The sequence below is a fragment of the Salvelinus sp. IW2-2015 genome, linkage group LG13 (assembly GCF_002910315.2).
Source record: "Salvelinus sp. IW2-2015 linkage group LG13, ASM291031v2, whole genome shotgun sequence".
Classification (NCBI taxonomy): domain Eukaryota; kingdom Metazoa; phylum Chordata; class Actinopteri; order Salmoniformes; family Salmonidae; genus Salvelinus; species Salvelinus sp. IW2-2015.
In genome coordinates, this window is record NC_036853.1 from 46,266,399 (window position 1) to 46,291,938 (window position 25,540).

Here is a 25,540-nt window from a genome sequence, read left to right on the forward strand (position 1 = left end):
CTATCATTTCCAATGGATTTTATGCAAATGAAATCAATTTCTTGATTCTGGATTAATACAAGAATTATCKATTTTTAACCAAGAGCACATTTGTTTTACAGATTGTTTACAGATCTAAAACAAGTCAAGTACAGATGCAAAAGTGACCACATTATGGAAAAATATATTTATTTTGCACATGCAGATCCTTCWACACATTAGATGATCTTAGAAATGCTCTGTACAAAATGGAAGTTAACATGCTAAACAGTTGATAATATAACAGCTATGACCAGCTTCGGAGCAGTGCAACATTTCTCTGTAAAATAGTGTTGATGTATTTATGCCCTCTTGTGGATTCTTTGTGTATGGCATGTGTTAAGATGATTTCAGGTCGGCCTCCTTGCTTCAGCTTCAAGACATGCGTCTTGAGGTATTAGTCATTTGAATCTCAGTTTACATGTCAGGTGTATCACCAGTGGTCCACAAAATAATAACTCAGCCTGTGAGCCTCCGGGATAAGGTTTAAAGGACACGAGGCTACATCTTCTCATAGGTCAGTTCATGTCCACAGGTGTTACAGACCTTCCTGTAGAGATCCTCCTCTTCATCCACTAGCTCCTCAGGGCCGTACTCGTGCTGGTGAGCACTGGTGTCCTTTGTCCACACGCTGCTCCTCACCGCACGGCGGAGCTCTGGTCACAACAGAYAAYAGAACAATCCAATAAATGATCAGTAACAGMTGTGTAGGAATTATTCAATGAAGACAAAAGAAAAACCTGCACACCTGTTTGCCAGTATCACTTGTGTTTTTGTGTTTACAGCCTTCTGATACGTAAGCGCAATTAAACCCCCCCCCCCAAAAAATGGGAAGCACAGCAGCTTTTTCGTTTTAAGTCAATAATGAGGAAATAAAACAACCTGCTTTCTATAATCCACTGGAGGTGCTAGTGTGTTCTCTATGTTACTGTATCTCTCAGAGTTTTGTAACGAGAAAAGGTGACTAAATGGGGAAATTTAAGATCACTAAAGTTCATATTCAGTTTAGAGTGATTCATACAATGTTTAGCATGTAAATATATTTTCCCTTTAAGACACAGTATTTCCACTGTTCTATTTGTGATACTCAAGGTGCAGGTTGGATGACACTAGACTCGATACTGAACGTTATGGATTATTGTCATATCTGTTGATGGTGATTGACGCCAGACTGGATGTACAAGGACGGAGGACACACTGATTATTCACTGCTGTATTGTATTGATGATGTTCTGTGAACTCTGATCGTGAGCAGTTGACAGTCACTGCCTTCGTTTAGACTACAAGACTCTCGGGGTTGTGTTTCCACAACATTTGGTCTTTCTGATTAGGATATAAAAGGACCAGTCTCCAAGAGGCTGGTGTTCCACAACATTTGGTGCTTTCTGATTAGGATATAAAAACCTGTCTCCAAGAGGCTGGTGTTTCCACAACATTTGGTGCTTTCTGATTAGGATATAAAAGGACCTGTCTCCAAGAGGCTGGTGTTTCCACAACATTTGGTGCTTTCTGATTAGGATATAAAAGGACCAGTCTCCAAGAGGCTGGTGTTTCCACAACATTTGGTGCTTTCTGATTAGGATATAAAAGGACCTGTCTCCAAGAGCTGGTGTTTCCACAAACATTTGGTGCTTTCTGATTAGGATATAAAAGGACCTGTCTCCAAGAGGCTGTTGTTTCCACAACATTTGGTGCTTCTGATAGGATATAAAAGACCTGTCTCCAAGAGGCTGGGGTTTCCGGAACATTTGGTGCTTTCTGATTAGGATATAAAGGACCTGTATCCAAGAGGCTGGTGTTTCCACAACATTTGGTGCTTTCTGATTAGGATATAAAGGACCTGTCTCCAAGAGGCCATTTAGACATTTTCTCTGCTTGCTGGGTGGTGTCTCCATGTTGGAACTAGATTTTTTTAAATGAACTTTACCAACAATTGCTAATCTGAGAATTCCTATACAGTGACTTATTATTGAGATGGCGTTACGTCTGAGTGAGGATCAGAAAACAGTGTTACTGACCTTTAACCTTTTTGTTGAAGCGCTTCTGCTTCTGCACCCCTGTTCTCTTCTCTGGCCTCCTTGGCCTCCTCCAGGGCCTCCCAGAGCCCCACACCTCTAAGGAGCGCATCTCCACCTGGAATCACAGCACAACATCATGTTTACTGATCTAACCTAAATACAGCTGGGTCACGCAACGTAAAAAGTTTTGAAACGTTTGAGAAACAGACGCCTCAAGTCCTCAAACTGGCAGCTTCATTAAATAGTACCCGCAAAATATCAGTCTCAACGTCAACAGTGAAGAGGCGACTCCGGGACGCTGGCCTTCTAGGCAGTTTCTCAAACTAGACACTAATGTGCTTGTCCTCTTGCCCAGTTGTGCACCAGCCTCCAATCCTCTTTCTATTCTGGTTAGAGCCAGTTTGTGCTGTTCTGTGAAGGGAGTAGTACACAGCGTTGTACGAGATCTTCAGTTCTTGGCAATTTCTTGCATGTAATAGCCTTCATTTCTCATAACAAGAATAGACTGACGGAGTTCAGAAGAAAGTTCTTTGTTTCTGGCCATTTTGAGCCTGTAATCGAACCCACAAATGCTGATGCTACAGATACTCAACTAGTCTAAAGAAGGCCAGTTTTATTGCTTCTTTAAATCAGAACAACAGTTTCAGCTGTGCTAACATAATTGCAAGAGGGTTTTCTAATGATCAATTAGCCTTTTAAAATGATACACTTGGATTAGCTAACACAACGTGCCATTGGAACACAGGAGTGAGTTGCTGATAATGGGCCTCTGTAGATATTCCATAAAAATAAAAAAAATCTGCCGTTTCCAGCTACAATAGTCATTTACAACATTAACAATGTCTACACTGTATTTCTGATCAATTTGATGTTATTTTAATGGACACATTTTTTTTTAAGCTTTTCTTTCAAAAACAAATACATTTTTAAGTGACCCCAAACTTTTAAACGGTAGTGTATTTACCATTAAATATGCATTCATCATTAAGAAATGCATGCAACATTTTGAAACTGAACACAGTTCTTATAGACAAGTCCAGGTAGAGGTAGAGGTAAACAAACAATAGTAGGGGAAAACGGGTACAGTGGCTGTCAGTTGAGGACAAAGGTGAGGGAAAGCTAGCCTGCATTCAAACTGATTGAAACAATATTGGTGAGAGCAGAGTGTTCAGCCCGGTTTTACCAGGCTGAGGGAAAACAGCCGGTTAGAACCAGTGATGTTTGGTATCGGTTAGCTCGTCCTACCTGCAGCTTGAGGTAGAGTTTCATGTCTCCCCAGTGAGGGTTGTGTGGGTTCTTCCTCAGGACGAACCTCAGCACTGGCTCCTCTGGTCCAGGTCACAGTCCTTCAGTAGGTAGAGCTGCTTAGCTCCGTACGGGATATTAGCTTGTGTTTCACCTCGTTGTCTCTGATGGGGGGGGGGACATTAACAGAGAAGACAAGATAGAATTCCTCTTCAGATGCATTTTGGCATCCTCTTACCATTGAAGCACAATGCAATACAACGGAAGATAAAGCACTGTATGTAATACTGCAGTGCAGGTAGTCTAGTGGTTAGAACGTTGGGCCAGTAACCAAAAGGTTGCTGGATCGAATCCCTGAGCGACAAGGAAAGAAATCTGTCCTTCTGCCCCTGAACAAGGCAGTTAACCCACTGTTCCCCAGTAGGCCGTCATTGTAAATAAGAATTTGTTCTTAACGGATTTGCCTAGTTAAATAAATGTTAAATAAATAAATGTTTTATAGTGAATGTGGTTATTAGTAACCTGTTATACTGATCAACTTGTCCTGCGCATACAGTTCCAAAAGTTTAGACACACCTACTCATTCAAGGGTTTCTTTATTTGTACTATTTTCTACATTGTACAATAATAGCGAAGATATCAAAACTATGAAATAACACATATGGAATCATGTAGTAACCAAAAAAAAAGTCTTAAACAAATCAAATATATTTATATTTGAGATTCTTCAAAGTAGCCACCCTTTGCCTTGATGACAGCTTTGCACACTCTTGGCATTCGCTCAACCAGCTTCATGAGGTAGTCACCTGGAATGGATTTCAATTAACAGGTGAGCCTTGTTAAAAGTACATTTGTGGAATTTCTTTCCTTCTTAATGCGTTTGAGCCAATAAGTTGTGTTGTGACAAAGGTAGTGTTATAAAAAGATAACCCTATTGGTAAAAGACCATATTATGGCAATAACAGCCCAAATAAGCAAAAAGAAACGACATTCCATCATTACTTTAAGACAGGGGTGTCAAAGTCAAATGGACGGAGGGCCAAATAAAAAATTTAGCTACAAGCCGAGGCCGGACTGTTCGAATGTTCATTGAAAAAAATTTAAATGACGCATATAGTCTAGTGAACCTAATTGAACCTACTGAAAACCTAACAAATATATTCCAATATGATCAGATAAATAAAGCAATATTTTCTTATGGCTCTGTCAGAATCTTTAATTTTCAACAGACACAAAAGACAAATTTCCTTTATATAAAAACCCCATAACATGAACATTAAATGAAAAGAAACCGGTATTCAAGGACCATCAGTAGCCTATATTTTCTATTTTAGCAAAAGTGGGCTAATTACTTCAAAGAAAAAAACAATAATAGCAATTTTCTATCATCCACTCAACTGAAATATTTTTAAAATATAATTGGATTGAATACAATAAAATAAAGTGGCAAAAATCTATTAATCAAAACAACACTTTGTTTAAGGAGAAGTAACATGCAGTGAAAACAAATATTAAACTTTAACTTTTAAACTTGAACTGAGTAAAAACTCTAAATATGTGATTGCACAGTAATGTTCACTTGTTTGAGGTTGAGGGTGATACTTGGTGGTGTCCCATCTTTTCCACAAGTTCATCAATGTTCGGGGTAAGGCTCTGAGCTGAGGAAATCCTCAGAATTGAGTGGAGGTGTTCAGCAGTAAGTCGACTTCTGTGTGATGTTTTGTTCAGGTTCATCAAAGAAAACAGTTGTTCACACAGGTATGTGCTGCCAAACATAGACAACGTTTGAGCAGCCTGGATGCGCAGCTGGGGCATTGTGTCGGGAGGAAACGGGCGAACTCCGCAGCACCCACTGCCGCATATTTTGCCCTCAGTGCATCATTGCATTGGAGGTCAATCAACTCCATTTGGAGGTTTGGTGGTGAGCTTTCCACGTCAACAGCAAATGGGTTACCGAGCAGTTCCAACCTGCTTTTTTGTGCTTCAAGTCAGCAAATCGGCGTCGAAAGTCAGCGGCAAGCATACCTATTTTATCAGCCAACTGTGCGCTCGGGAACGCACTGGTAGAGAGCTTCTCTTTCATGGTCTGGCAGCTGGAAAGTGGCTCAAATTTTTCTTTCCGCATCTGCGTCTCCCACAGAGTCAGTTTGGTTTTAAATGCCTTCACTGTACTGACATATCAGAAGTGACATGATCACCCTCATGCGCGATCATTGCATTCAGATGATTCAATCGTCAATGTCACACAGAAAAGCTTTCACACAGAAACATTTCGTCTCGGAGTTGTGTTGTGTCTTTCCCTTTGCTGTCCAAGAACAGACAAATCTCCTCACGAAGCTCGAAACATCTTTGAAGCACCTTTCCCTGGCTTAGCCATCGCACCTCTGTGTGATAAGGCAAATCACCATGCTCCGTTTCTAACTCCGTCAGAAATGCCTTGAACTGGCGGTGATTCAAACCTTTGGCTCTGATAAAGTTAACTGTGCGCGTGATGATGCTCATTACATGCTCCATTTTCAAGGCTTTACCGCACAACGCTTCCTGGTGTATGATACAATGATAAGCTGTCAGCTCCACTGTCGCGTTTTCCTCTTTCATCTTTTCCCGTATCTTCGCCACCAGTCCGCTCCTGTGTCCACACATCGCAGGTGCTCCGTCGGTTGTCAAACCCACGAGTTTTTCCAAGGCAGCTCCATCTCATTTACACACTTGACACCTCTTCATACAAATCATGCCCGTAGTTGTCCATGCATAGGACGTAAAGCCAAAAACTCCTCGTCACGCTTAGCTGGGTCCACCCGCGGATGAAATTGACAAACTGGGCAATGTCAGAAATGTCGGTGCTCTCATCCACAGCCAAGGAATATGCAATGAAATCTTTCCTTTTCACAAGCTGCTCTTTTAGATTGATGGACAACTGGTCTACTCTCTCGCAATGGTGTTTCTGCTCAGACTCACATTTAAAAAGAGTTGCCTTTTTTCTGGCAAACTTCGTCACAAACTTTAATCATGCAGTTTTTGATGAAATCCCCCTCCGTAAATGGCCGGCGGATTTAGCGATCTCTTCTGCCAAAATAAACTGGCCTTGACAGCAGCCTGGCCTTGTGATTGGCTTTTTGAACAAGAGCCTGTCGAGATTTGAGGCCTCGTTTTAATTCCTCTGCCTTTGTACCTTTTCCATGTCCATATCTTGTTGTGCCGCGTGTTTCTTTTCATTAATGTCGTCTCAGATTATACTCTTTCAGTACCGCCACACTTTTCCACACAGAAGACACACAGGTTTCCACTACTCCGTGAACAACAATACTCGACCCCACCTTGTTTGAAACCCCCGGTTCTCAGTGTCCACCTTCCTGTGCCATTTTTGATGGTATCTGAAAGTTAATTTACTGTGATGCTGACGACTGCTGTGCCAAAAATATTGAAATAAGCAGCCTACTGCCGTGCGTCACCGTTCATTGTGGGAAATGTAGTATTGGTGCGGTGTAAAAGATCTGCGGGCTGCCGGCTTGCTGCGGCTGCGGGCGGTTCTAATATAAATCAAGATCATCCCAGGGCCGTAAAAAACCTTCTCGCGGGCCGGATGTGGCCCGCGGCCTTGACTCTGACATATGTGCTTAAGACATGAAAGTCAGTCAATCCGGAACATTTCAAGAATTTTGAAAGGTTCTTTCAAGTGCAGTCGCAAAAAACATAAATGCTATGATGAAACTGGCTCTCATGAGGACCGCCACAGGAAAGGAAGACCCAGAGTTACCTCTGCTGCAGAGGATAAGTTCATTAGAGTTTGCTTCACAAAAGTTCAAGTAACAGACACATCTCAACATTAACTGTTCAAGGAGACTGTGTGAATCAGGCCTTCGTGGTCGAATTGATGCAAATAAACCACTACTAAAAGACACCAATAAGATAAGAAGAAGAGATTTGCTTGTGCCAAAAAACACAAGCAATGGACATTACACCGGTGGAAATCTGTCCTTTGGTATGATGAGTCCAAATTTGAGATTTTTGGTTCCAAACACTGTGTCTTTGTGAGACGCAMAGTAGGTGAACGGATGATCTCTGCATGTGTGGTTCCCACCGTGAAGCATAGAGGTGGTGTGATGGTGCTTTGCTGGTGACACTGTCAGTGATGCATTTAGAATTCAAGGCACACTTAAACAGCATGGCTACCACAGCATTGTGCAGCAATACGCCATCCCATCTGGTTTGTGCTTAGTGGAACTATCATTTGGTTTTCAACAGGACAATGACCCAACACACCTCCAGGCTGTGTAAGGGCTATTTGACCAAGAAGGAGAGTGATGGAGTGCTGCATCAGATGATCTGGCCTCCACAATCACCTGACCTCAACCCAATTGAGATGGGTTGGGATGAGTTAGACCGCAGAGGAGGAAAAGCAGCCAACAAGTGCTCAGCATATGTAGGAACTTCTTCAAGACTGTTGGAAAAGCATTCCTCATGAAGCTGGTCGAGAGAATGCTAAGTGTGCAAAGCTGTCATCAAGCCAAAGGGTGGCTACTTTGAAAAATCTCAAATATATTTTGATTTGTTTAACTTTTTTGGGTTACTACATGATTCCATGTGTTATTGCATAGTTTATGTCTTCACTATTATTCTACAATGTAGAAAATAGTAAAAATAAAGAAAAACCCTTGAATGAGTAGGCGTGTCCAAACTTTTGACTGGTACTGTATGTGAACACTATTATGAGAAGCACACTGTACTATAATATATATATGTAACAATATCGTTATTTAAGTTGGTTGTCATTGACACAAGAAGACTTTTACCTGCAGTTGTCACAGACTGCCAGATCGAAGCCGTTGCTGAGGTAGGAATCCATAAACGGCTTGTCACAGTCATCACACAGCAGATAGTCTGCCTCTATCACCGGAGCTAGGAAGACAGTCAGAGAGAGCAGTAGAACTCAACACTAGCCTGAATGGCAGTTAGTTTTCAAGAGCACAAAGACTAATTATGGAATTGTGATGCCAAGCAGACTGGCACCCAGGCTCAACAAATACACTACTACTCAGTGGTCGTGCCGTGGGCCTGGGGCCTAGGCCTTCAGTGAGGTACTACACAGGTCCACCCGAATTAATCCACCTCTTATATTCATCAATTATGCCATGCTCTAGACACTATAACATTTAGACAGAAACGCATCAGTATAACCAGGCGTTGCGTCACCTTTGAAATTGACAAATTGAAATTTATTGGGTTAAACAGTGTTTAACAGACAACTCAAGTTTTGCAAAGCCAGTGTGGCTCCAAACACCAAATCGATCACTTGCAAATAATAGGCATTCCCAGCAGTACAGTTGCAGTGCTTCCGGAGCCTTTGAGCCATGACAGCTGCTCGTAGTTGAAACTTTGAAAGTGGCGAGCGAACGAACCCCCTTTCCCGCCTGCTTGACAGGCTTTGTGGCGTCCGGGCGACCTCTCCTTAACAATGTCTAACTTTTCTTGAAAAAGTTCGTCTTGAGAATGGCGGTCTATAATTATATCCTCGACGAAATCGATATCTTCTCCTCCTTCCGCCATTGTGGTTCAAAAAACAGCTTTAGTAGAGTTTTCCTAGATCTGCATAGACCTGCCCATAGGACCTGCCTCTCAATATTGGTAATCCAATCAAAAGACGTGGACGCCCTACGCCTGCTAGCTGGCTTCCTGTGTAACACTGGAGCCAGCCAGCAGGCGTACAATAGCCAACTCTAAAGCTGATTGGTTGACACAAAATTTTAATTTCCATTCCTTTAAACTACAAAGCGCCGCACTGTTGATTCTGAAGCCTGAGAGCAGATTTTAGACCCCTGGCAACACATGATGGCTGAATATGATTGGATAAAAATCTAACATAAAGACCAGCCCTCCAAATCTCAACCTGGGCTGGAAGCAGTGCAACCAAGAGGAAGCTATTGAAATGAAGAGTAATAACTCTTACTCTGGGGAATAATTTAATACATATTTGTGGAAAATATATTTAAAAAAATATATATTCTTTTGGATGATTGTTTTAAGGCCAGCAAGAGAAGGCCCTTGCGCAGGCCCCCCCCCCCCCCCCCCCCCCCCCCCCATGACGGCCACCAGCTCTACTACTACCACTTAAATGATTACATTTGAGGTCATTTTAGCGCACACACATGTATCCAGAATCACAATCAATGCAGAGAGCGCTAGGAAGAGAGGTCAGCCAAGGTGTCCTGTCAGTAAAACAAGTATCTACTAGTCATTCAGATAGTGGTTTGTTGGTTGTCACTGTGCCATAAATAATGTATTATGGACATCATTTATAATAGTAATACCTGATTGAAAGAAACMGACTCCACTCAGCAACTGGCATGTGGTATTACATGAATCCACAAAGGGGCGCACATGAACAAACAATGCATCTTCCTTTGTTACACCAGACATACAGAGGAGATAAGATTACGTCTGAAGTTTACATCATGCAACAAATATGAATACTTCCCCCTGGCATATTTGATTGACTATAAATGCACATACCTGGTTGATGCACCACTTCCTTTGTCCTTTGCTCCTCCTGTCCCTCCTCTTCTTCATCAATGAAGAACCCTCCTCCAGAGTCGACTATCTTAGCGACTTTAGCCGAGGTTCCACCCCCTTCTCCTGCCGATGGTCTGCTGGCCAGTCGGGCTTGCCTCAGCATCAGAGCCCGCTGTCTGTTTCGTTCGATCTTGGCTCTCATCGCGGGGGACAGATCGCAGTTCTTGGCTTTGGACTCCGAAMGCGAAGAAGCATTATCCTTCACCGGCGTGGGAGGCTCCAACAGATCCATCYCAAAAAAGCATGCACTAACTAACTTAGCTGTAGGCTAAACTCTCCAGCGTCTTGCAAATTGCAATTAATTAAAGTTGTTTACCAGCAAGACAGRMGGCAGAGCTCTAAGAGGGGTACAATTGTTTGTGTTTCTAGTTTTAACCCGTGGACACAGCGGTGTGTTCGAGTTACCGGCAGCTGCCATTTGTCGGTCGCACAACCAACTTCCGGGTTGTTATCGTGTCAAAATAAAAGTGCTGTTATGAAACTGATGCAGCTTCTCTATGTGACCGCGWGGTGTCGCCGGAGAGCGGACATATACCATCCCCACCCAGCACTAATAGGTATTCACAGCTTTATCCTGTTCCTTCTTGTCCATGTCCTTCATTGCTGGTCCATATCCTGAAAGACCCAGTGGCAATGTGCCATATCTGATGTAATTGGCTTGCTGTAGCAATATCTCTGCTTGGTAAAGAGCTAAACATATGGCTCTGACTACCTGCAGTGGCTGTTGTCTTGTTCATTATAAATGTTCATTCTCTGTTTTTAATTAACTTGTATTATATTCTACCATGACCCACCCTGTTCTCTTTCCTTCCAAAAAATCAGGTAGTCCACACATTTTTATTTATTTTACCAGGCTAGTCAGTTAAGAACKAYTCTTTATTTTCAATGACAGCCTACGAACAGTGGGTTAACTGCCTTGTTCAGGGGCAGAAAAACAGATTATTACCTTGTCAGCTCGGGGATTCGATCTTGCATCCTTTCGGTAACTAGTCCAACGCTCTAACCACTAGGCTACCTGCCACCRCATAGATAGGCTAATCTGGTAATGGTTCCCACCTAGCAACATTGGGTCATTCTCACAGTAACCAAAGTAGGGGTCAKGACCCCACTGGGGGAACTGCAGTGGGGAGGCCCAAAAAAACAATACATATATTGATTTTTTAAAGGAACAGAACATTAAGAGTACAGATTATTGGATGRGACAATATACAAAGGTTTTTGAGAAATATCATTTTAAAAATGACATTTTATTGAGTAAATGTATTTCATTTTGATAAGAGATGAAAATGTAATGAATTGAAGGTTATTTGTTGATGTAAAAATCTAAATTGACTGATTTTAGGCTGTGTCATGTGATTTGGGGCGGAATAGGGTCCCCAAAAATTCTGGCGGAAAAAATAGGGTCCCAGCTAAAAAAGTTTGATTAACCACTGCAGTAACCCATTAATTAAGGGTGTCCATACACAATGCTTAGCATCTATTTAAAGCAGTGCAGCACAGGAGCTTTAGTCATTACCGATCTTAATCTCATTTTCACAGAGTTGCATTAATCTATTACTCTTTTCAGGGTATCATGGCAAGTGCTGCCAATACACTGCAATATAGACTATATTCCCCCGTATATTAGAAGAATAACAGTCTTTTATGGGATCACTAATAGAAGACAGTTCAATTCAGTGTTAAATGGAGACTTACTGTAGGCTATATCGGTATTCCATGTGCTTGTGGTCCCAATGTCAATAARATCATTGCTTCATGCAGTAACTTTCGAACCCTRGGGATTGACAAATTGGCATTGACCTTATATGCCTCTAAAAACAAAATTATTTWAAAAAAMTATTAATATAATTTCACATTTAAAGGAAAATAAGAATCCTGTAACACCTCAGTTTGAGCATTATAAGAGTTCTACCTTAAATTACAATTTAGCCTGTTATGTAATATATTTAGCCTGCCTTGGTTCGTCTTAATATAGCCGTGATGGCCGGTTTCATAGGCCTAACCAAGGTCAGCTTCAAAGTAACCTAACCTGTAAAGMAGTTTAGCTGTATACTAGTACCACAGGTGGCTGGTGGCACATTAATTGGGGAGGACGGGCTCATAATACCGTCTGGAATGGAATGAATGGTATCAAGCACATGGTTTCCATGTGTTTTATACCATTCCATTCACTTATTATGAGCCATCCTCCCCTCACCAGCCTCCTGTAACTAGTGCCCTTCTCTACTACACTTCTATCCTATACTTCTGCTATACAGTGCCTTCGTACACTTATAAAAGTCATGAGCATATTATTTTATCTCGGCATGGTAATAGACAAGAGCATTTAATCAAGGATCCACCCCTTTTTTTKAATTTTCACCTAAAATTACATACCCAAATCTAACTGCCTGTAGCTCAGTCCACYAAGCAAGGATATGCATATTCTTGATACCATTTCAAAGGAAACACTTTGAAGTTTATGGAAATGTGAAAGGAATGTAGGAGAATATAACACATTAGATATGGTAAAAGATAATACAAAGAAAAAACCAACCATTTAAAAAAGCTAGAATCGTACCATCATCTTTGAAATGCATGAGAAAGGCCATAATGTATTATTCCAGCCCAGGTGCAATTTAMATTTTGTCCACTAGATGGCAGCAGTGTATGGGCACAGTTTTAGACTGATCCAATGAACCGTTGCATTTCRGTTCAAAATGTTGTTTCAAGACTGCCCAAATGTGCCTCATTTGTTTATTAATAACTTTTCAAGTTCAAAAGTGTGCACTCTCCTCAAACAATAGCATGGTATTATTTCACTGTAATAGCTACTGTAAATTGGACAGTGCAGTTAGATTAACAAGAATTTAAGCTTTCTGCCAATGTCAAATATGTCTATGTCCTGGGAAATATTCTTGTTACTTACAACCTCATGCTAATCGCATTAGCCTACGTTAGCTCAACCGTCCCGTGGGGGACCCACCGATCCTTTGGAGCAGGTTTGAAAACCATGTAATGTATTAATTCTGTAAAGATTTCTGTATCAAAAGGCTCACGGTTCCTGTACTGAAATCCATATGCATGCAATTGTACAGCTAACAGGTTCACAGCCAAAGAACAGGCACACAGTAGAACAAACATGTATGTCCCGTCTTCTTTACGTCATTCTACCTTTCTAACAGGTGATGGCTAACTGCTGCCTCACGGCCTGCCTATGTAAGGGGCCGTGGGGGGAGGGGGACAAGAGAGAGACCTGAAGAGAGCCAGTACAGGTCAGATAAGTTGAGCTCACCTTCAGCAGAGAGGCAGCAGAGCATTACATCACTAATGGCTCACGTGTTTAGCCTGACCTCACCACCACAAGCTTTAGTCTCCAGAAGAAGAAGAAGAAGAAGAAGCTGTTGAAAGGATTCTAATACTACCCCCCCCCCTCCTGCCCTCTGTCCATCCCTGAGTTTGCTTACCTACAGCGCCATTTGACAATGAGCCTCCGTAAGGACAGGTCTTTGACAGATGCCCAATTCTACACATGGACTGGTACTGTAGGTCTATAGCGAACACAGTGTGGCTTTTAAGTCTTGGTGACATTGTATTTTAAACCAGATGTTATTTTATTTTCCTTTATAATGAGTCTAAAGTCCACTGATGTTACCACAGAAAACATAATAAACATTTCCTTTACCGAAAGCTATGTCTTTGAAAATGTGCAACAATTGTAGTACATTTACATTTTGGTCGTTTAGCAGACGCTCTATCCAAAGCGACTTACAGTCAGTGCTTTCAACTAAAGGTAGATAAAGCAATCAGGAGATAGGCTCCTGCCCTTTGGGCCCTTCTGGCTCAGACAAGGCTTACTTACTTAAAGGGATACTTCGGGATTTTGGCAATGAGGCCCTTTATCTACTTCCCCAGAGTCAGATGAACTCGTGGATACCATTTTTATGTTACTAACTAGCGTTAGCGCAATGACTGGAAGATTAGACTTCCAGTCATTGCGCTATAATCTTGCAGTCATTGCGCTAACGCTAGTTAGCATTGGCTCATGAAACTACCTCTAACTTCAGTCATACTGGACACAGAGACATACAAATGGTATCCACGAGTTCATCTGACTCTGGGTATTCAGGCCCTTTACTCAGTACTTTGTTGAAGCACCTTTGGCAGTGATTACAGCCTCAAGTCTTCTTGGGTATGATGCTAGAAGCTTGGCACACCTTTATTTGGGGGCTTTTATCCAATTTTTCTCTGCAGATCCTCTCAAGSTCTGTCAGGTTGGATGGGGAGCGTCACTGCAAAGCTATTTTCTGGTCTCTCTAGAGATGTTCGGTCAGGTTCAAGTCCAGGCACTGGCTGGGCCACTCAAGGACATTCAGAGACTTGTCCCAAAGCCACTCCTGRGTTGTCTTGGCTGTGTGCTTTATGGTCGTTGTCCTATTGGAAGGTGAACGTTCGCCCAAATCTGCTTCGATTGATCATCCTTAAGATGTTTCTACAACTTGATTGGAGTCCACCTGTGGTAAATTCAATTGATTGGACATGATTTGGAAAGGCACACACCTGTCTATATAGGATGTACCTGAGCTCAATTTCGAGTKTCATAGCAAAGGGTCTGAATACTTATGTAAATAAGGTATTTCTGGTTTTGATTGTAATATATTTGCAAAAAGTATTTAAAACCTATTTTTGCTTTGTCATTATGGGGAATTGTGTGTAGATTGATGAGGATTTTTTTTGTTTTTAATCCATTTTAGAATAAGGCTGTAACTTAACAAAATGTGGAWAAAGGGAAGGGGTCTGAAAACTTCCCGAATGCACTGTATATACAAGTATGTGGACACCCCTTCAAATTAGTGGATTCGGCTATTTCAGCCACACCCGTTGCTGACAGGTGTATACAATCGAGCACACAGCCATGCAATCTCCATAGACAAGTCAATTCGTAAAATGTATGCCCTGCTAGAGCTGCGCTGGTCAACTGTAAATGTTGTTATTGTGAAGTGGAAACGTCTAGGAGCAACAATGGCTCAGCTGCGAAGTGGTAGGCCACAAAAGCTTACAGAACGGGACCGTCGAGTGCTGYAGCGCACACTCACTACCGAGTTCCAAAATGCCTCTGGAAGCAACGCCAGGAGCTTCACGAAATGGGTTTCCATGGCCGAGCATCCGCACACGCCTAAGATCACCATGCGCAATGCCAAGCCTCGGCTGGAGTGGTGTAAAGACTCTGGAGCAGTGGAAACGCGTTCTCTGGAGTGATGAATCACGCTTCACCAATCTGGGTTTGGCGGATGCCAGGAGAATGCTACCTGCCCCAATGCATAGTGCCAACTGTAAAGTTTGGTGGAGGAGGAATAACGMTCTGGGGCTGTTTTTTATGGTTTGGGCTAGGCCCCTTAGTTCCAGTGAAGGAAAATCTTAACTCTACAGCATACAATGTCATTCTGGACAGTTCTGTGCTTCCAACTTTGTGGCAACCATTTGGGGAAGGCTCCTTCCTGTTTCAGCATGACAATGCCCCCGTGCACAAAGTGAGGTCCATACACAAATGGTTTGTRGAGATCGGTGTGGAAGAACTTGACTGGCCTGCACAGAGCCCTGACCTCAACCCCATTGAAAACCTTTGGGAGGAACTGTAACGCAGATTGTGAGCCAGGCCTAATCGCCCAACATCAGTGCTCACTAATGCTCTTGTGGCTGAATGGAAGCAAGTCCTTGCAGCAATGTTCCAACATCTAGTGGAAAGCATTCCCAGAAGAGTGGAGGTGGTTATAGCAGCAAAAGGGGCACCAACTCCATATTAATCATCATGATTTTGGAATGAGATGTTCGCCGAGCAGGTGTCCGCATACTGGTCATTTAGTGTATGTGTATCAACCTACTGGTAGAGCTCTTTTGGTTATTACACTATACAAACTGTCTTATGTAACCATACCAAACATAACATATGATACTAAGTTGAGAGCCATAGATTTACATTGACTATGTTACATCTAGTCTTTGAGGCCAGGCTACAATAAAATGGKCTGGTAGGATAAGGCCTATCAATAGGATTGGGTTCTGGTCTTTCTAGCAACATGATCTCACGTTTTCACCTCAAGTCAAATAGAGACAGAAGAGGTTGATTCCTGTCACGTGGCRGGGTAGGCAGGTACACAAGGTAGAGGGGGAGGAGTCACCTCACCACAGGATTGACTGTTCGTGTCTGTAAGCTCCACCCCTTCGGTGCTAAGGAAATTTTAGAGCAGATTTACATTAGCTATTCACAGTCTACAGTTGGAGCCTACAGGAACTTGTCAATCAGGATTGGCTTTACTGGCAAATTCCTCACCACCTACCTTTTTTTCTTCTGTACAGCATCCAACAGGAGACTGCAAGTGTGGTAAATTATTACTTTTCTTTCAATTGTTATGCATTGTTTTGTGAGGATTTATTTTTGCGTTTGATATRGCATTGGTTTGGATGGTGGCTTGCAAGATGAACTAGGTGGTTAGTTGATTGGCTTTGGTCTGTGTTCTGCAACTATGCAACAGAATAGGGCTCATTTTTGATCTAAGGATATATTTGCTGTTTACAATGTTTTACATTCCTTTTGAGTCTTATCGTTGGAGGAAATTGCCAGTAAAAAAAAAAGTGAACTGTAAGCTTGGAGGTTTTAAATGAGCATAATTGGTTTAACAATTCTAAACAGCTATCACCTATCACCTCACCTAACACACGACTTCTGCTTTTAGATATCTGCTGTGTCATAACCACACGAATAGGTGCATGTTTTAAAGATATTGGAAAGATTTTCAAGATACTTTCCCAAGGTTTTGATAACCATAATAGCCTAGGCTAAGCAAAGCTTGTGGGTACTGATACAGGTACATGGAGAAATCAAACTGTAATCAAGTCAACCGACTGTAATTGAAATAATTTGCTTCATGCAAAGTGCTCATATTTCAAAGTCAATATCTATTATGTTTCATTAAGCAATGATATTGATTTATMTCAGAATGCCATTCAGAGATTTGAGATTTCAACAGCACAGGCTTTTTAAAATCAGCGAGTTTACAAATATTACAGATAGCTGGGTAGGATTCATCTGTAAGGTAACACAGCTGTATTTCATTTATGGTTACGTACAAACACACCAACTAGAGTATATACATTAGATTGGGCAGACAATAGTGATCTATCGCAGTGTTTCTCAAGCCCTGGTCCGTGAGCGGCACCGGTCCCTGGGATAGCGCTGAATAATCTCTGAAACCAATTTAGCCCGTGGTAACTTGCCAATTTTGATTAAAGCGGAATTCAAAGAAAGAAGGACTAGGCCTATAGCTTACTGGTCCTTGGTAGGTGTACAGTAAATGTTGAGACACAGGGCTTGTACACTGAGTGTACAAAACATTAAGAACACCTTCCTAATATTGCATTTTATCCCCACTCCCCTTTGGCCCTCAGAACAGTCTAAATTCGTTGGGCATGGACTCTACAAGGTGTCGAAAGCATTCCACAGGGATGCTGGCCCATGTTGACTCCAATGCTTCCCACAGTTGTGTCAAGTTGGCTGGATGTCCTTTGGGTGGTGGGACCATTCTTGATACACACAGGAAACTGTTGAGCGTTTTAGTTCTTGACACCTACTACCATAATACCTCTCAATACCTCTCAATTGTCTCAAGGCTTTAAAATACTTCTTTAACCTGTCTCCAACTATTCATCTACACTGATTGAAATGGATTTAACAAGTGACATCAATAAGGGATCATAGATTTCACCTGGTCAGTCTGTCATGGAAAGAGCAGGTGTTCTTAATGTTTTGTACACTCAGTGTATATAAATCTAGACCTAGGCCTATAACTTAGTCTAAACTAAGGTTCACATTGCACCTGTTGATATTTCTACAGATGTGAGTGATGATTTACCTTGTAATAATCCTCTCTCTTCCCCGTTTGTGTTTTCCAGACACTAATATGAGGAAACCTTTATATGCCCCAGACCCTGGAGAACATCAGGGGCCCGTCGGTTGTTGTGTTTAGAGGACTATGCTCTCCTCGACACTGTAAGGCAAGCGCTCGTGCTAAACCAGCCAGAGCCAGAGCAGCCTCACAGCCAGCCTGAGCCTCAGCCTCCACCTATGCAACAGCGATGGAACTGATGCTCCCAGGTGCTGACATGGGGTCCCAGAAGGACTCCTTCCCCCTGAGCAGAAGGCATCACTACCTCCACGTCCGGAGAAAACTGAGGCCCATAAGGATTCTAGCTTTCGTCCTCAGCATCGTGACCCTCAGCACAGTCTTCTCATTGGGTGCCTTTCAGTGGACTACTTCTTCTACTGGGCTTGATGGAAATGGAGGTGATCTAATTTCCTCCTCCCCCGCTGCTATGTCCGGGGGAGACCTACTGCAGTCGGCCCCCCACAGAACTCTGCTCACCACCAAGCACCAGGGAGGCCACAACGTCTCTATGATGGAGGACATGCCCGTGGCCATGAAGTCTTCCATGGATGAGATGAACCCGGGGGACTACCCCACAGATCTCTTCAACCTGGAGGAGAGAAGGCAGGGGGCCGTCTGTCTGCACATGTTTGGGATGTTGTACATGTTCATCGCCTTAGCCATTGTGTGCGACGAGTTCTTTGTCCCGGCCCTGACTGTGATCACGGAGAAACTACAGATCTCGGACGACGTTGCCGGGGCAACCTTCATGGCGGCCGGGGGTTCTGCCCCGGAACTCTTCACCTCCGTCATCGGGGTGTTCATCTCCCACAGCAACGTGGGCATAGGAACCATTGTGGGTTCGGCCGTGTTCAACATCCTGTTTGTCATCGGGATGTGCGCGTTGTTCTCCAGGGAGGTTCTCCAGTTGACCTGGTGGCCCCTCTTTAGAGACGTCTCCTTCTACATCATTGGTCTGTTGATGCTCATCCTGTTCTTTTTGGATAACCAGATCTTTCTGTGGGAAAGTATCGCCTTGCTGATGTGCTACTTGAGTTATGTGACATTTATGAAGTTCAATGCAGATGTAGAGACCTTCATAAAGAGTAAATTGGGCCAGAATCAAGTGGAAGAGATGGAGGCCGCTCCTAAGGTGAGTTTTTCCGCCACATTTTCCTCCCCAGATGTATTCTTAACTCCCGTTCCTTTTACTTTTGGCAGGAGGCTGCTCGCGTGCAGCGTAAGGGAAGGGTATTTAAAAGTCATCCTGCGGGCCAGGTAGACGGACAGACGCCAAAAACCTCTGCCTGCCCAGGGATTAACATTGGGTTTAGCTGCATGTCACCTGTGCATGGCCACACAGAGATGGCCCTCCCTATTCGTGATGACTAAGTCAAACCACCAAGCAGGTTGCTCCATGGAGTCTTCCATCCACTCCCATATTAAATACCAGGCCTCTGAGCCCTTTGCAAAGCTGGCTCACCATACATACAGCACTCGTAGTAGTCAGTCAACTAACGTTACACAATCTAGTTTTCCCTTAAATGTTTTAGACATATTACTGTACACAAGACACATTTACACAACCAATGTTTAGGAAATATTTATATGCCATTTAAGAAATAAATATGTAGACTTTTTATCTTCTTGATGATGGATACTGTAATTACACACCATTTATTAACTTTGTCATTAACTTTGACATTCATCGACCTACAGGAAATCGGTTACACGTTAACTGGTATACTGAATTCAGTGGTCTGTGGTTATCTGAGGGAGTTTTAAACATTGGAAACAACCAACTGTCAATATCTGTAACGGGCTGCAAATGGGGGAGGGTGGTTACTCTGACGAGGTCTCAATGTTTGGAGATTCCAATTTTTATTATCAACATGGCTCCAGAGGGTAGTTTGGTGTGGCCACATTTCTTCAAAGGATAGACACGTTTGAGTGGATAGGCCCGACAATGTGCACTGCACAGTGTGTCCCCTTGAACCAACTTCTCAACAGCTGTATTCAATCAACATCTCTTCATGGCCAGAGTTGAGCTAAAGACAGTAGGCTAAAGTAGCTTGAACATTCACCGTTTTCATAAAACTCCCGCATGTACTAAACATCATGACTTTATTATCAAGATCGGCTAGCTAGTAAAGCTGGCCTTAATGTCAAAAAACAACACCAACCCAACTTCAGATTTTAAGGAGGCGATACATACATTTCCGTGGGATCAAACATGTAGGGACAACCCCAAAAGACACAGCAAATAAATTGACGTGTACAGATAAAGATAGAATAAATACAAAAAAAACGGCATCATTATAATTCAAAACTCTACTGTTGTGACATATCTCCTACACGTGTCCAACATGCTGTGTTCTTGTCTTTGTCTTCAGTTGGAGTCTGATTCATTGCTCTCAGATGTTATATACTCAGAGTCACACTCTTACGGAGCACAGGTGAACCCTAGCTGGATGTTGGCTGTGATTGTTAGGGCTTACCTGTAGCTTTTGACTTGCATTGCATCCCAATTCCAGATCTTCAGGGGTTTATACTTTAACACTACTGTGCAATTTGGACTAGATTATAGGCCTGTATTTGGCATTGAGAAGAAAATAATATCCATACGTACTAATTATTATCATCGTCTCACCACATTGAGACACTAGATATTGTAAAGAAAAACCTAGCGATGAGGTGTGATATATGATTCCAGCAAGCAGTACTTTAAAAATACTTATTTCAATTAATTAATGATAAATAAATTACGAGCCACATTTTTTTCTTTATATAAGAACCAATGTTGTAGTGACAGCAACAATTAGGGGGTAGCGGCAAACTTGTCTCTTACATCTTCACATGACATACAGTATTTGATCAGTAGTTATTTGATGTGTGGTACGTTCATTTCACACCTCGGATCTTAACGTTGAGATGCAAGTGCCATTATTAAACCCAACTTGAAGAGGTGATTACTATTTCTATCATCAAGGGGATATAAAAACTCTGTTTGTATTCCGTCCTTCTGGGAAAACTGCCCTGTTCACAGGGAGTCTCTCATCCTTGTACTGGTCTGACTCCTTAGGGCTTTTTGTTAACCAGCCAGCACATGATGTACGACTTGCTTGCCCTCATATGTCTGTAGTTCTTAAGTAATCCCTCTGCAAATCCTCCAATCCATTTACCACAGGTAATTTTAGCCAGGTGCTACTGCTGGTGTGGAGAGCAAAACTCACTCAACACTTGGAAAAGTTAAAAACTTTTTTTTTTAACCAATTGTGTTTATTGTTTTGTCATTCAGAGTAGTCTGTGTTCTTAACCCAAGCTATATATATATATGCAGAGAGAGAGAGAGAGATGTATATATATGTAAGATGGTGGAAGTCAGGAAGTCAGGAAGAACTCACCATACTTGATTATTCTAAGACTCCAATCCTTCTTAAACCCTTATCTGATTACAATTTGTGACGACAGCAAATATAATGCGACTGACTCCTGGGCTGGGCCCAGTTTCCCAAAAGCATCTCAAGGCTAAGTTCATTGTTAGAACCCTCGTAGGAGCATCGTTAAAGCTCTGAGCTGTTTCCCAAAACCATCGTTAGTAAAGTTGCACTTGAAAACGCTCATTATTTACCAACTTCCTCCAGACCACTCGTACAACAGCTAAGTGTGTCGTTAGATGCGTATTTGCCATTCTCCGTTACTTTATACACAGAAGATCTACACTAAACATAGCATCAATATGTTTAGGCCTATCTGTATCTTCTGTGACCAGCCGCCGATAACTTCAGTTACAAATTTGCCAATGTTTTTGCAATTGTTACAAACAAGCAAGGGATAAAAATATTCTTAATTGAAAATCAAGATGACTGAATTCAAATATAAGTACAGTAAAGACCTGTATATTTAAACCATATTGACATCAATTTAATGTTCAATCAACTGAGTTTTTTTTGTGCTAATTCTAGGCTACTGTATGTAATTGCGTCAATATAGTTAATGTTGTGTAACAACATGTGCGCAATACCTAATTTGTGATCTAGTGCATTGGTATAGGGTTAGCATTAGAATAATCTGCCTCAATTTTTGCAGCCATAAGTGATAATATCTATATAGGAGCTGAACCGTCGTCAGTATTGTGGAATAATTATACTGTTAAAGTAAGACTTGAAAGGCCAAAGCTGATCCGACAGCAGTGCTGCCTTTCTTTCGATCCTATCAGTATCGACATATGATCCAACAACACTGAACGTTTTGTGGTGTTTTGGGAAACGCATAAGATCTTCAGCTGTTATAGGAACGATGCATTGTTAAAACGCTCCTAAGCTTAATGCTGCATTTAACCAATTGGGAAGGTGGTATTTACCCCATATGACTGGAACATTTCAATTACATTCCCCTCCAACTCCTAATTAGTAGTGGGAAACTTGTCTATCATCCCTGAGCTCCAATTTATCCCACATGCTGACCTCTGACGTCGCCTAGTAAGGAAATTACCTCAATAACTGCATTTTCGGCAGTTAAATGTAACAACTAACATTATTTTTTTAACGCAATCTTTTAACATGGTTTTGGAACACGATAATTTGTTTACAAGAATGATAGCTGTACTTATAGTTTATGGTTGACGCAGCTTGTTGGCCATTAGCCAATCAGCCTTTCTTGACAAAGTTCAAAGCACGTAAATGCATGATGCGTCCAACTGTATTCATGACTTCACAACTGGTAATTACGTCCTTCCCACTTGTATAGGAACGCAGCATAAGTTCCATCGCTATCGGGAATCGAGCCCTGGGCATGATGTAACTAACCTGCTGCAGCTGACTGACTAAAGCTGACTGACTAAAGACACAGAAGCCTACAGTGACTCAAAGAACTAGCAATGAACAGAAGAGGATATTTTTCACATTATGTTTCTCTATATCCACTATATATACACACTGAACAAAAATGTAAAAGCAACATGTAAAGTGTTGTTCTCATGTTTCATGAGCTGAAATAAAAGATCCCCGAAATGTTCCATACGCACAAAAAGCTTATTTCTCAAAGATGTGCACACATTTGTTTACATCCCTGTTTGTGAGCATTTCTCAATTTGCCAAGATAACCCATTCACCTGATAGGTGGGGCATATCAAGAAGCTGATTAAACAGCCTGGTCATTTCACAGGTGCACCTTGTGCTTGGGACAATAAAAGGTCACTGTAAAATGTGTAGGTTTTTCACACAGCACAATGCCACAGACGTCTCAGGTTTTGAGGGAGCGTGTAATTGGCATGCTGACTGCAGGAATGTCCAACAGAGCTCTGCAGAAATGTAATGCTCATTTCTCTACCAAAAGCTGCATCCAATGTTGTTTTAGAGAATTTGGCCGTACGTCCAACTAGCCTCCACAACTGCAGACCACGTTGTATGGCGCTGTGTGGGCGAGCGGTTTGCTGATGTCAATGTTGTGAACAGAGTGGGGTTATGGTATGGGCAGGCATAAGCTACGGACAATGAACACAATTGCATTTTATTGACGGAGATACCGTGACGAGACCCTGAGGCCCATTGTCGTGCCATTCTTCCGCCGCCATCCCCTCATGTTTGAGCATGATAATGCACAGCCCCATGTCACAAGGATCTGTAAGCTGAAAATGTCTCAGTTCTTCCATGGCCTGCATACTCACCAGACATGTCACCCATCGAGCATGTTCGGGATGCTCTGGATTGATGTGTATGACAGTGTGTTTCAAAGTTCACGCCAATATCCAGCAACTTCGCACAGCCATTGAAGAGAAATGGGACAACATTCTACAGGTCACAATCAACAGCCTGATCAATTCCATGTGAAGGAGATTTGTCACGCTGCATGAGGTAAATGGTCTGGTTTTCTGATCCACGCCCCTACTTTAAAAAAAAAGGTAACTGACAAACAGATGCATATCTGTATCCCCAATCATGTGAAATCCATAGATTAGGGACAKATTTATTTATTTAAATTGACTGATTTCCTTATATGAACTGTAACTCAGTAAAATAGTTGAAATTGTTGCATGTTCCATTTATATTTTTGTTCAGTATAATACACTAGCATACACTACTTAGAATGAAGCAATTAATTGGGAATGCATTCTAAATAGTATGCTAGTATGGACATTGGAACTCACATTTAAGAGCTTTTGACCAGCATGATCTGACTGCACTAGGAAGTGTTTGCCGGAGATTTTTTGCAAGAGACAAGACTGCATGCTTATTTTGCAGGGCAAAATCCTCACTGATGATTTAGATAGAAAGCAACTACCAGTGTTCACGTATTTTCATCAACATTTTCCTTTCAATCATGCCTCTCAATGACATGTAAATAATTGTGGACCATGCTTCCATAATCTTTAGTACAGGGCTCTCCGACCCTGTTCCTGGAGAGCTACAGTCCTGTAGGTTTTCACTTGAACCCTAATCAAGCGCACCTGATTTGAATAATTATCTGGTTGATGAGATGAATCAGGTTAGTTACAACTGGGGTTGGAGTGAAAACCTACAGGAGGGTAGCTCTCCAGGAACAGGGTTGGAGAGCCCTGCTTAAGTATAATGTTTACCTTCATTGTGAGGGTTCACTTCCTGTGCTAAACCCCAGGGCCACAACTGACCAATCAGCTACAGTGTGTTTCATTGGCTCAGAAATAGGGAAGACCATAAAAACAGCTGATGTCTATATTGCTTATGCTCCAGTCTTTGTTATTAATTGTAACTAAAAGTGTACTTGTATTGTGATTGGGTTAACTTCTTTCCCATGAAGAAAGGGTACCGATAACACACTTAACATGTTATTCTATATCCAAGATCTTCTATATCCAATGGACACTGGGGCCCTTAAGGGTTGTAACCCCACCCAAGTAACAACCAATATTCAAACAAATACAAAATAAGTGTAATAAAAGTGTGAGGGTCGAATCAAACGTCACGTTGTGACATGTGAAGGTTGTTATGAGAGTTCACATGAAGGGTTTGAAATTACTGTTCTAAATACGGTTATCTCTGTGGATTAATCCTCTCTAAGTCTGGGAGCTTGGCGGGTCAGGTGGATACAATTGACTTCTGCCTCGCAAGGATACTTGCAGAAACTCCCGGCTTTGCAGAAAGCCCTGGCTGGCTGGCTGGCTGGCTGGCTGGCTGGGTGGCTGGCTGGCAGCCTTATGGAACTTACGGCTACAGTATACTGTGAATAATAGTTATTTTCGAAAGCTTCACGTGTTCCTTATGAACATCTTAAAGATAATTTTGATTGGCAGTTTGAATTAATGAAACACTTAATTAACGCATTAAGATAACAGGGGCAAGTTAACCACTGTTCCCCCGGCACCGAAGACATGGATGTTGATAAGGCAGCCCCCGGACCTCTCTGATTCAGAGGGGTTGGGTTAAATGCGGAAGACACATTTCAGTTGAATGCATTCAGTTGTACAACTGACTAGGTATCCCCTTTCCCATTCCTTCCCTAGCATGCACTTTCCAATGGTGCAGTTACCCTCTGCAGTGCAAGTTTGATTGAATTCCAGACTTAGCTATTTCCTGTTATTGAGGCACTGAAAGAAGTAAAAAATATGCATTTCATATTATATAATATATATATATATGTTGAATTTCTCTTCCAGAATTTTGTTATAAGACAGCGTGTGTATGTATGTGTGTATGTATGTATGTCCAGTTTGTGTGTTTGCATGTATGTTCATGTATGGAGAGTTTGAAAACCCTGCAAATTCCCTCTCCAAGCCATTCCCCAGCATTTTGGTAAATATTGTTTAAGCTA

At 42.0% G+C, this 25,540-nt stretch overlaps 2 protein-coding genes across 2 annotated transcripts in view; one reads left to right on the forward strand and one right to left on the reverse strand.

The window, feature by feature from the left end:
* Window position 1: 1 nt before the first annotated feature.
* Window positions 2-10,310, reverse strand: LOC111971590 (DNA repair protein complementing XP-A cells homolog). The gene is given in 9 exon segments (XM_023998434.3): window positions 2-674; window positions 2,037-2,074; window positions 2,076-2,118; window positions 2,121-2,151; window positions 3,282-3,364; window positions 3,367-3,405; window positions 3,408-3,445; window positions 8,075-8,180; window positions 9,792-10,310. Coding segments are annotated over 9 exon segments (825 nt in total). The 5' UTR covers window positions 10,084-10,310; the 3' UTR covers window positions 2-519.
* Window positions 10,311-16,110: 5,800 nt separating this feature from the next.
* The window catches only part of LOC111971616 (sodium/potassium/calcium exchanger 2), an 18,798-nt gene continuing 9,368 nt past the window's right edge, over window positions 16,111-25,540 (forward strand). Inside the window, exons 1-5 of the mRNA XM_070446312.1 lie at window positions 16,111-16,212; window positions 17,781-18,909; window positions 19,992-20,027; window positions 21,413-21,416; window positions 21,924-21,951. Coding sequence (XP_070302413.1) covers window positions 17,964-18,909; window positions 19,992-20,027; window positions 21,413-21,416; window positions 21,924-21,951 — 1,014 coding nt within the window. The 5' untranslated portion in view covers window positions 16,111-16,212; window positions 17,781-17,963. The remainder of the gene's footprint in view (window positions 16,213-17,780; window positions 18,910-19,991; window positions 20,028-21,412; window positions 21,417-21,923; window positions 21,952-25,540) is intronic.